This window comes from Pristiophorus japonicus, chromosome 18, assembly GCF_044704955.1.
Source record: "Pristiophorus japonicus isolate sPriJap1 chromosome 18, sPriJap1.hap1, whole genome shotgun sequence".
Classification (NCBI taxonomy): Eukaryota; Metazoa; Chordata; class Chondrichthyes; family Pristiophoridae; genus Pristiophorus; species Pristiophorus japonicus.
In genome coordinates, this window is record NC_091994.1 from 98,018,153 (window position 1) to 98,031,137 (window position 12,985).

Below are 12,985 nucleotides of genomic sequence, written 5' to 3' on the forward strand. Positions count from 1 at the left end.
ATTTCTTATGTTCTTATGTTCACGATCAGCAAAAAGAGATTTTCAGCCAATTTGAGATTTTTTAATTATTCATTCTCAGGATGTGGGCATCCCTGGCAAGGCTGGCATTTATTGGCCATCCTCTAGTTGCCACAATTGACTACCTCGCTCGGCCACTTAAGGCGATTAAGAGACAACCAACACTGGTGTGAGAATGGAGTCACATATAGGCCCAGACTGGGTAAGGGCAGCAAGTTTCCTTCCCTAAATTACTTCAGTGAACCAGTTCAGTCCTTGCGACAATCTGACAGCTTCATGGTCACGTTTTCTGATACCACCTTTTCATTTCAAGATTTTAAAATTGGATTCAAATTCTCAATTTGCCATTGGGGGAACTTGAATTCCGAGGATTGCCAGTCCAGACCTCTGGATTGCAAGCCCAGTAACATAACCACTTTGCTACCATCCCTGTAAAGCTGGGTCAGATGTGAACCCAGGTTCTAGAATCGGAAGGGCCAGTGTTTAACCCAACTGAGTGTCCAGAGGGTGGTCATTGGCATTCACCAAGATAAGACCACCACTGACGATGGTACATTAATGACACGGGTTGCTGTGTTCTGTCTCTTCTTAATGGTATTAAAGGGCACACCTTCCTCTTCTGGGTTCACCTGCCCTCAATTTTTAAAAGTGGCTCGCAAATTACCCACAGCCTTGAAGGGGTTACATCGAGTCTATCGCACGGAAACAGGCCATTCGGCCCAACAGGTCTACACCGGTGTTTATGCTCCACACGAGCCTCCTTCCATTCCTCTTCATCTCACCCTACCACCCTATCCTTCTATTCCTTTCTCCATGTGCTTATCTAGCCTCCCCTTAAATGAATCTGTGCTATTCACCTCACCTGCTCCCTGTGGCAGCAAGTTCCACATTCTCACCACTCTCTGACTAAAGAAGTTTCTCCTGAATTGCTTATTGGATTTATCAGTGATTATCTTATATTTATGTCCCCTAGTTTTTGAATCCCTTACAAATGGAAACATCTTCTCTATGTCTACCCTATCAAACAGAGGGGTTCGATAGCGTAGGCCTTTAAAGGTTGAAGATTACTGGTTACAAGTTGGATTTCAATCTCCTAGTTTCAAATCTTGATTTCCTCATCTAATGGCTGCTCCTGAGTTGTGACCAACAGTGCCAGCTGGACAAGGGAAGGGCCAGCCTGAAGAGGCAGATGTCTGGCCACTACCTTGTCGTCTACACTCTGTCCAATATTCTGGCTGTGCCTCCCTCCTGCATCCCTCCCCCCTCCCCCCCCACTCCATGCACACACACTATAAAACTCACCTTGTTCGTATCCTAACTCGCACCAAGTCCCGTTCACCCATCACCCCTGTGCTCGCTGACCGACATTGGCTCCCAGCCCGGCAACGCCGCGATTTCAAAATTCTCATCCTCATGTTTTCCAATCTCTCCGCGGCCTCACCACACGCTCTCTCCCTGTAACCTCCTCCAACCTCACAACCATCTCTGAGCTCCTCCAATCCTTCCGATTCTGGCCTCTTGCGTATCCCCGATTTTAATGGCTCCACCATTGGTGGCTGTGCCTTCAGCAGCCTGGGCCCTAAGCTCTGGAATTCCCTCCCTAATCCCATCCGTCTCTCTACCTCTCTCTGATCTCCTTTAAGACGTTACTTAAAACCTACCTCTTTGACTAAGCTTTTGACCATCTGCCCGAATACCTCCTTATGTGATTCGGTGTCAAATTTTGTTTAATAATCGCTCCTGTGAAGTGCCTCAGGATGTTTCACTATGGTATAGGCGCTATATAAATGCAATTTGTTGCTGATGTTTTTGGTCTGGGTTGCAACGCTGACAGAGAGAGATGCTGTTCCCATCGGCCGTTATGTAATTTTCAATTTTCTCGGCGCATTATTTAATGGCACATTTGGAGCACCTCCCAGATGTGATAACCAGGCTTTTTTGCTAAATCTGCTGAAGGATAAACCCTAGATTATGGTTCTGCAGAATGATTACACGGAGTAGTTACTGCATCTGCTAACAAAGTAACAGTGAGTAAATTGACAGTCGACCTTCTGGTGGGCACTTTAAAACAAACAAATTAAACACTGTATTGCAATCCTTCCTTCAAATCCTTTCTGGAGCGACAGCTCATGAATTTATATTTTTGGCTGCTGCAAGCATCTTTCTGGTTCCTCTTCCCTCCCTTTGTATTTGTTTTTTTATTGAATTTCCTGATTCTCCACACATGTAAATGTTAGCCATGGCTAAGTGTGTCCCTCTCTCGCCTCTGAGTCAGAAGGTCGTGGGTTCAAGTCCCACTCCAGAGACTTGAGCACATAATCCAGGCTGAGGCTCCAGTGCAGTACTGAGGGAGTGCTGCACTTTCAGAGGTGCCGTCTTCAGATGAGACGTTAAACCGAGGCCCCGTCTGCTCTCTCAAGTGAACATAAAAGATTCCACGGCGCTATTTTGAAGAAGAACAGGGGTGTTCTCGGCCCCACCCTCCACTCATCCCCCGGTGTCCTGGGCCAATATTTATCCCTCAATAAACACCATGAAACGAGATTATCTGGTCATTGATCACATTGCTGTCTGTGGGAATGGCCTGTTGCTGTACTATACATTCTATGTACAGGATGCCCTGCAGTAACTCGCCAAGCTTACTATGACAGCACATCGAAAACCCACAACCTCTACCATCAAGAGTGGGAGCAGTATGGAAACACCATCACCTCCAAGGCTCCCCCTAAAGACAAAGGCCACCCTGACTTGGACACATAATCGCCATTCCTTCATCGCCGCTGGATCAATATTTTGGAACTCCATCCCTAACAGCACTGTGGGAGTGGCCAGACGGGAGCGGTTCACGGAGAAGGCCCGCCATCACCTCATGGCATCCAGGGCTGGCCCATAAAAGCAGCCTTGCCAGCGACGCCCACATGCCGAGAATGCTGGGACTCCAGATACCCCATGGCCAATGAAACAACTGCAAGCTGAAGCTTCATCACCTCTCGTTTTATTTTTTTACAATGGATTTTTCCCACTTTGAACCCGAAGGTCCTTTTACATCGCAAAACATTGCTGGCTTCATAAATTATAAAATCCCACCTGATGGCAAAGCACTTGCACCTCTGTAATTTCTGTCTATGAATAATTAATCCTGTAATTACAGAGTCTGGGCCAGCTGACTAGCAGGATCCTATGAAATGTATAAACTCATAGCAAGCATCTTCAGACCGTTGTTTCAACATCATTTGCTCCCCCCCCCAACCCCCTCCCCCCATCCCAAAAAAGTGCCCTTGGGACTTTCACTGACACTCTCTCCAAAATTCATGCTGGGTTTATGGTCCCAGTACTCCATTCTTTGTGATTGGTCATCTAACCAAGTGCGGTTTGTGGGATCTTGCTGTGTGCACATAGACTGCCGTGATTGTCAGAATAATAAGTGACTATACTTCAAAAGTAATTAGTCAGCTGTGAATTCGTGTTGGGACGCTCTGAGGATGTGACAGGCGCTATATAAATACAAATTCTTTCTTTAACTGGAGCCCGTGCAACAATGTCCTCACTTACTTTTGGCTTTCTCGTTTTTCCTGGACGGCCGCCACCTGACACAGGTCCTGTGTTCGTCCAGGTAGTAGAAGCGGACCAGGCCCTTGGAGCTTCCCCTCAGCTTCACCATCTGGGTCCCGGACTGCATCAGGCTCATACATCGTTCCACTGCAGACAGAAGAGGGACAAGAGAAGAGAACATCAGTGCATGGGGCATCAGCCTAACCCTGTTGGGCTCCAAACAGCCCCCTGACCAAATGCCACCTGGAATGATACAGCACCGAAGGAGGCCATTCGGCCCATCGTGCCTGTGCCGGCTCTTTGAAAGAGCGATCCGATCAGTCCCACTCCCTCCCTGCTCTTTCCTGCAAATATTTCCTTTTCACATATTTATCCAATTCCTGTTTCAAATTGAACTCTACCACCCTTTCAGGCAGTGCGTTCCTGATCGCAACAAATCACTGTGTAATAAAGAATTCTCTTCATCTCCCCTTCTGGTTCTTTTGCCAATTCTCTTAAACCTGTGCCGTCTGGTTACAGACCCTCCTGCCAGTAAAAAAGATCATTGGAATAGAGTTCCACCATTTAACACCGATGAAATTAAACTTAGCATCTTGACACTTGGGTTTCCCAAATTTTTGCGCTGATGAAGACTATGCCAAAATAAAATGAGAGGGACAGGATTGAATGGCTGGCTCATTTTAACCAATCTCGCCCAGTGGGAGACAGATGCGATCAATTGACTATCGAAGTCGTTGGGACGTTAAATCGGGCGGCAAATCCTGTCCGGACAAGTTAAGTTAAAAGTTGACGCAGGTTAACAAAGCCATAAAATAAATCCAGCATGAACCTAATGGGCCAAATGGCTTGTTTCCGTACTGCAGAATTTGACGTAAAGTGACACCTGTGTGAGGGAGAAGAGAGGGCGTGGGGTCCAAGGTCACTCCATTCAGTTCCCAATGGCAGCTGCTTGGAGCAAGGAGAGACTGGGGTGGGGTCTGGGTGCCCAAGGGGTGGGGGGGGAATTGAGTGAGGGGAGGGGGGGCATTGGGAGGGCTCCCATGGGGCTGAGCGGGCAAAGAAAAGGGGCATAAAACAAATAGGGGTAAAAGCTGCAAATTTCCCGTAGAGGATAGACTGGCATTTTAGCTGAAGTGATAATCCAGCTGTTTCCTCAAGAATTGAAAATCGTCCAGTGCATTACAAACAACCTGCGGCCTACAGGCCTCTTGGCTTGTCCTCGATTTATTGGCCGATCAACTATATCATTAATTATTGATGATCATTTTATTGAAGTCTTTATTGCACAGTTTCCCATTGAGTTAAGCTCTGGGTGGAGTGACTTGCTGTCTGAATGGATCTACTTGTTAAAGTTCCCCCGGAGGATAGAGGGAGCCCCGTGTGTCTGCAGTGGTTCCCCTCTGCGGTCTGTGCTTGATTCTGTGCTGGCTGGATCAGGTCAAACAGCAAGGCCTGAAAATCTTCCTTTCAGCCTTGTGGCGTCAGAAGGCCCATTTGATCCCCATGGGGTCAATTCCTGTCCCTTTCCTCAGTAGAGAGGACCTCAACTGGGAGCGGAAGAGTACCCTGTGCAGGCCCCGCTGGGCCTAGCAGAGAAGCAGCTGCCAGGACTCCTGGACTAAACTGTGAGGGTCCCACAGACCGGCTGGTCCAATATCCTGGAACACCCCTACGCAACCAGCACTGTGGGAGCACCTTCACCACACACACTGCAGCGGTTTGGGAAGGCAGCCCAACCACCACCTACCTCTTTTGTCCAAATGTGGCTCGGTGTCAAATTCTGTCTGATTTACGCTCCTGTGAAATGCCTTGGGATGTTTTACTGGGTTAACGGTGCTTTATAAATGCAAGTTGTTGTTTGACACTTGCTGATGTAAAGGGTACATGTTCATATTACATCATTACACCCGTAGTATCAGCAACAACGTTGAAAAATTACTCATTTGAAAAATATTTGAACTCAAGCATGTCTTTGTTGGAGATGAGGGGGCGGCTGGATATATCAGGGAATGCTCCCAGCTGTGGATATATCGGGGAATGCTCCCAGCTGTGGATATATCAGGGAACGCTCCCAGCTGTGGATATATCGGGGAACGCTCCCAGCTGTGGATATATTGGGGAACGCTCCCGGCTGTGCATATATCAGGGAACGCTCCCGGCTGTGGATATATCAGGGAACGCTCCCGGCTGTGCATATATCAGGGAACGCTCCCAGCTGTGGATATATCAGAGAACGCTCCCCGCTGTGCATATATCAGGGAACGCTCCCAGCTGTGGATATATCAGGGAACACTCCCAGCTGTGGATATATCAGGGAACGCTCCCAGCTGTGGATATATCAGGGAACACTCCCAGCTGTGGATATATCAGGGAACGCTCCCAGCTGTGGATATATCAGGGAACACTCCCAGCTGTGGATATATCAGGGAACACTCCCAGCTGTGGATATATCAGGGAACGCTCCCAGCTGTGGATATATCAGGGAACGTTCCCGGCTGTGGATATATCAGGGAACGTTCCCGGCTGTGGATATATCAGGGAACGTTCCCGGCTGTGGATATATCAGGGAACGCTCCCGGCTGGTATGGAGTCCGGGGGCACCAGAATGGTTTGGCATGCCACCTGCAGCAGTGGAATTGACCGGCAGCCCAGCTGTATGTGTGTGTGTGTGTATCTGTGTGTGTGTGTCTCTGTATATGTGTGTGTGTGTGTGTCGCTGTATATGATATATGTGTGTGTGTGTGTGTGTGTCTATATGTATGTGTGTGTGTGTGTCTATATGTATGTGTGTGTGTGTCTCTGTATATGGTATATGTGTGTGTGTGTGTCTATATGTATGTGTGTGTGTGTGTCTCTGTATATGGTGTATGTGTGTGTGTGTCTCTGTATATGGTATATGTGTATGTGTGTGTGTGTGTGTGTGTGTGTCTATATGTATGTGTGTGTGTGTGTCTCTGTATATGGTATATGTGTATGTGTGTGTGTGTGTGTGTGTGTGTCTATATGTATGTGTGACCATCAGCGGCAGGTCGGGGTCATAAAAGGAGCGGCGAGCGGCGGCCCCTGGACAGCGTGGTGGCGTACCACGGCAAGGTACAGCACAAGTCGGTCCGGGAGGGCGACGGTTGTGAAGAGGGCGACTGGATTGGACGTCACCAAAATCCAGGTCGCTGATTGGAGCGTGGGCAGGCACAGCAGGAGCGGCGAGGTCAGGGCGAAGGAGCGGCGAGAGATTGTAGAGGGACGTGATCGGGGCCCAAGGAGAGGCGCAAGTTCAAGGCCCAGAAGAGGCGAGGGCCCAGGGGCAGCACGGGTCAGCCCACACTGCGATATGTGCGCGCACTAGGTCCATGCAGCAGAGCTGGTCTCCAGTCGTCTTGGTTAATCCTTGTCACTGGACCAAGACCTAGCTCTGTCAAGCCCGTGTGGTGGCTGGTGTGCAACGGCCACCCCACGTTAAAAAAATCCACACACAGATATCTTCCACCCTTCAATATGCAGTTCTGGATCTGGAATATTAGGTCCTTCATTGAAACACCTGTGAACTCATCCCTTTTTGGCATGGAAGCAAGCCATCCTCGATACGAGGGACCGCCTAAGAGAAGGTGTGTGTGTGTGTGTGTGTGTATGTGTGTCTCTCTGTATATGTGTGCGTGTGTGTCTATGTATGAGTAATGTTCGTAATATCTGTGTGTGAATTTATGTTTGTAATGTGTGTCTCTATGCTGTCAGTATGTATTATAATATTTGTCTGTGTGTATGAGTAATGTCTGTGAGTGTGTGTGCAACATCGGAAGAACATCTGTGTGTGTAATTTCTGTGTGTGTAATGTCTGAATCTGTGTAACATCTGAAGTGTGTGCGTTTAATATCAGTGTGTGTATAATGCCTGCATGTGCAACATCTGAATGTGTCATTGTGTGTGTTACATCTGACGTGTGTGAGTGTGAGTGTGTCTGTAAAAAGCCTGTATGTGTGAGTGTGTGTGTAACATCTGGGTGTGTAACATCTGTATGCATCAGTAACAGCTGGAATTAGTAAAATAAGACGAGGCAGTTGTACCTGAATTGGGTTTCAGGAGAGGGATCTACATTTCTGGTCACAGGGTTTTACGCAGGAAAGTACTGTATTATGGGAGAAGGCCACTGACGCACTAATCAGGCTCGGCTATCCAACACAGATCGGCACGTTCAGTCTGCTCAGAGCACAGACCCTGTCAGAGACATCTGTTGGAGCTGAGAGCACAGCTTCACTGTAAGTACGTCCACAGTGTTATACACGGGCAATTTTACATTGTGTTTCACAGGGACCGATGGTTTAATCCAGTTTCTCTTGTTCTGCTTTTAAGTAACTGCGACAGATTGCTGATTGAATCGGGAGACAGGATGCAGCAACCCTAGTGCATTCTTATAGCAACACAAGCAATATATTGGATATTACATAGGGAGAGATAGCAGTGAAACGATTGTTCTTTTCCAAAAGTGTGTGTTACCAAGGAGACAGCAAGGAAGGGACTGCGGAAAACGGAGGATAGGTGCTCAGAAGAAATCTCCACAATGCGTAAAGCCATCTGCATTGTTGGCGGAATGGGGATCTTTCACCTGTGATCACACTTTATTAAACCAGCCCAACCTCTTCCCCACGTCACTTACTGCAATGAGCAGAGGGAGATGTTGAATTTCAGGCAGCTGATGGCAGATCCCGCTGTGCAACTCTCTCACACACTCATACACCCACAATACACACACACACTCACAATCCACACACACACACTCATACACCCACAATACACACACACACACACACACACTCATACACACACACACTCATACAATATACACACACACTCATACACTCACAATACACACACACACACATTCATACACACACTCATACACAATCCACACACACACACTCATACACACACAATACACAATCCACACACACACACACACAATACACAATATACACACACTCATCCACACACAATATACACGCACACACAATCCACACACACACTCATACACACACAAAATACACACACACACACACACACAATACACAACATACACACACACTCATACACACAATCCACATACAATACACAACACACACACACACACACACTCATACACATAATCCACACACACACTCATACACACACAATACACACACACTCATACACATACAATACACAATATACACACACACAATCATACATAACACACACACACAATACACAACACACAAACAATCCCACACACACTCACACGCCCCACACACACACACACACACACACACACACACAATCACACTCAATCCACACACACACAAACACTCCACACTCACACACACAATCCACAATCCACACACACACACTCATAAACACACACACACACACACACACACACAATCCACACTCACTCACTCACGGAAGCACATGCATGCCCACACAAGCATGCACGCACACAGTTTCTGCAGTTTATACCCATGTTCATCGATGCTTAATGTTGTTCAGCTTAGCCAACAGCAAGTAAATAATTAAAGACTGAATTCTGTTGGTACAAATCGCTCTCAAATTAAATTCGAGCAACTCAGTGTTCAGGTATGTTAATAATTAACATTATGAGCTCATTAAAGTGGGATTCTATGCCTGGACATTATCTGCGTTCAATGTTTTATTTGAAGGGGGGCTGGGATTGTGTTCAGTCATTGAACTCCATAATTAACTCTTTCAAAGAGCAAGACACAGAGATCTCGGAGGGTTGTGGGGCTGGAGGAGGTTACAAAGATAGGGAGGGGGAGGACATGGAGGGATTTGAACACAAGGATGAGAATTTTAAAATCGAGGTGTTGCCGGACCGGGAGCCAATGTAGGTCAGCGAGCACAGGGATGATGGGTGAGCGGGACTTGGTGTTAGTTAGGGTACGGCTGCCGAGTTTTGGATGATCAAGTTTATGGTGGGAGGCCGGCCAGGGGAGCGTTGGAGTAGTCAACTCTGGAAGCAACAAAAGCGCGAGTGAGGGTCTCGGTAGCAGATGGGATGTTACGATGTCACACAGACACTATGCAGTCGTGGAAGAGTTCGGTAAGATTATTGGAAGCAGTTAAAGAGGCAGGTTCTGAAGAGCTTTTCGAAGCCGGGAAGAGAGGGATGAAGAAGGGGTGTCGGTAGGGAGCTCGGGGAGATGGGGGCAGAAGCGGAAGACGGAGAGAGGGAGAGATGCACAGGAGGTCAGAGGCGAGCGACCGAAGAGCACTGGGGAAGGACTCTGGGCTGGAGGAGGTGGCAGAGGTTGGAGGAGGGAGGCTGTGGAGGGATTTGTAAAAGAGGATGAGCAATTTGAATTTGATGAATTGGAGGATGGCTCAACGGGTGGGGTGGGGGGTGGTCAGTGAGGACAAGGGCGATTATGTACCAGCACGGTGACTGCCCATCATGAGGAACACAATAGTGAAAATTGCACGGGGCATTCAAGCATCTATACAGTGCCCCGGAACAGCAGACCATCGACTCATTCATGTTGGAGGGCACAGACCCGTTGGGCTGAATGGCCCGATCCTGTGCTATAAATTCTATCTATTTCTACGTGAGACATGAAGCAAATGTTGAGCACTTAAAATGTTGAGGGATGGTGGTGGGTGGTGTGGAATTAACCCAACCACTCGCAGCAATATCCTACCATAAAGTGGTTAGAGAGGTGCTGGAGGCCAGTCACTGCGGCTCAGTGATAGCACGCAGGCTGTGGGTTCAAGTCCCACTCAGGAGGCTTGAGCACATAATCCAGGCTGACGCTTCAGTACAGTACTGAGGGAGTGCTGCACTGCCAGATGGACGCCAACGATCCCATGGCACTATTCAAAGAAAAACAAGGGAGTTTTCCCCGGTGTCCGAGACCAATATTTATCCCTCAACCAACCTCACTGAAAACAGAACATAAAACCATAAAAAATAGGAATAGGCCATACGGCCCCTCGAGCCTGCTCCACCATTCAATTAGATTATGCTTCAACTTCTACATTAACTCCACTTCCCCGTCCTAGCCCCATATCCCTTGATTCCCTTAGTGCCCAAAAATCTAGCGATCTCTGTCTTGAATATACTCAATGACTGAGCCTCCATAGCTCTCTGGGGTAGAGAATTCCAAAGATTCCCCACCCTCTGAGTGAAGAAAGTTCACATCTCAGTCCTAAATAGCTGACCTCTTATCCTGAGACTATGATCTCTAGTTCTAAACTCCCCAGCCAGGGGAAACAGCCTCTTAACATCTACCCTGTCAAGCCCTCTAAGAATTTTATACATTTCAATTAGTTTATCTCATTGCTGTGTGTGGGAGCTTGCTGTGAGCAAATTGGCTGCTGCGTATCCTATATTACAACAATGACTACACTTCAAAAGTGCTTCATTATCTGCGAAGCGCTTTGGGACATCCTGAGGTTGTGAAAGGCGCTATATCAATATAATTCTTTCTTTGTTCTGTCTACATTTTCTCCTCCTCCCCCCAGTCTGCAGCAATTCGTTGGGCTCCTTGATGTAGAGAAACACCAGAAGGAAGACAAGACTGTGGGGGGGAGGTTTAGGCTAAACCTCACGCAAGAAAGGTAGTGAGAGAAAATTAAAGAGTGAGAGACACGGGGAGAAGGATAGAGACAGAGAGAGAAAAATGGATAGACGGAGGGAGAAAAATAGTTTGAGAGGGACTGAGAGAGAGAAATAGAAAGAAAGAGAAGAGGCCACGGAGAGAATTATAAATGAGGAGAAGGATTTTGAATTTGGTGTATTGAGGAACAGGGAGCCAATGGCGAGAGAGAGACAGAGTGCGACAGAGAGAGAGAGAGAGACACACACACATTATATATATATATATATATAAAATATATAATAAATAATATATATATATATATAGACACACACACATATATATGAGAGAGAGAGAGAGACAAAGTCAGAGAGGGAACGAGAGCAATGGAGGCAGAGTAAGAGGGAGACAGAGACAGTGAAAGAGACACACACGCACACACACTCTCACACACACACACACACACAGACACAGACAGACACAGACACACACACACACACACATACAGAGCGAGAGCGAGAGCAAGGGTAACATTTGTCGCGTTATCTATTTTTCTTTGGACTAAGATACTAACAGCCTCGGAAGCTGGTCAGACTGATTACAACAACCATTATCGGCAGGATTAAACTATTGCCTGTGCAATTAAATGATTCACTTGGGGCCATTGAGTGTCTTGCCGGCTTATCTCCTAAATCTGTTTGTTGCTTCACATGAAAGGGATTTGGCATTACATTGAGCTGGGGTAAATCAAGAACCATACCAGCGTTCAATTTAACTCCTCACAGAGGCGCTTTCTCCAAAGTGGGAAATGACCAAGGAAAGATATCAATGGGTTAATGGAAATGCCTCCCTCTCCCACCGGACACAGGTGTCCTGGGCAGGATTCATTTATTTACTTGTTCCCAAACTTTTAAATCCAACCTTGGCCTCAGCTAACTCTGATTTACTCCAGAAATGTGAATCTAGGCTGGCATTCCCAGTGCAGTACTGAAGGAGTGCTGTACTGCCGGAGGTGCTGTCTTTCAGGTAAACCGTTAAACCGAGGCCCGTCTGCTCTCTCAGGTGGACGTAGAAGATTCCAGGGCAACATTTCAAAGAAGAGCAGAGGAGTTCTCCCCGGTGTCCTGGGACAATTTTTAGCCCTCAACCAACATCACTGAAACAGATTATCTGACTATTATCACATTGCTGTTTGTGGGAGCTTGCTGTGCGCAAATTGGCTGCCCTGTTTCCCACATTACAACAGTGACTACAATCCAAAAGTACTTCATTGGCTGTAAAGCGCTTTGGGTATGGCCTAAGGTTGTGAAAGGCGCTATACAAATGCAAGTCTTTCTTTCTCCTTTAAATACGAACACATGAGCGAGCGAGTGACTCCCCGACCGACCTACCGAAGTGTCCCAATCGGCTGCTGGCCAGCGTCACGATGCTGCCCCCAATCCAGAAGAAATCCTCAGCGAGACGGCTAACGGAGAATTGATGCCGAGCTGCCGGGCGAGAGGACTTGGTGAAACTCATCGCCCCCACGCTCCGCGCTTTTCCCCTTTGTCCCTCGCCCGAGATTTCACGGAGCGGATCGGATGCACAATCAGCAAACGTTGGCTTCCCAGCGTTCCCGGCCTTACGCAGTATTCACCATAATGCCGGCCCGGATTCCCTGCGATCCGGAAGTGCCTCGTGCGGAAGCTGCCCGTTAGGAACGCCAGCCCATTGCGTCCTCCGTCCCTCTGTCACCGCGTTCTCGATCCGTGCTCGTGGCCGACCGTTCAATCCCAGATAGGAAAAACCTCCTCGGAAATCTTTCGACCCCTCTCTCCCCCAATGCACCAACAGCC

The 12,985-nt window shown here is 47.7% G+C and overlaps 1 protein-coding gene across 1 annotated transcript in view; it reads right to left on the bottom strand.

Annotated features, from left to right (window-relative positions):
* The window catches only part of plch2a (phospholipase C, eta 2a), a 146,669-nt gene extending 134,001 nt beyond the window's left edge, over nt 1-12,668 (bottom strand). The window contains exons 1-2 of the mRNA XM_070860735.1: nt 12,542-12,668; nt 3,571-3,717 (exon numbers count right to left, since the gene is read on the bottom strand). Coding sequence (XP_070716836.1) covers nt 3,571-3,717; nt 12,542-12,668 — 274 coding nt within the window. The remainder of the gene's footprint in view (nt 1-3,570; nt 3,718-12,541) is intronic.
* Between the last annotated feature and the right edge of the window lie 317 nt (nt 12,669-12,985).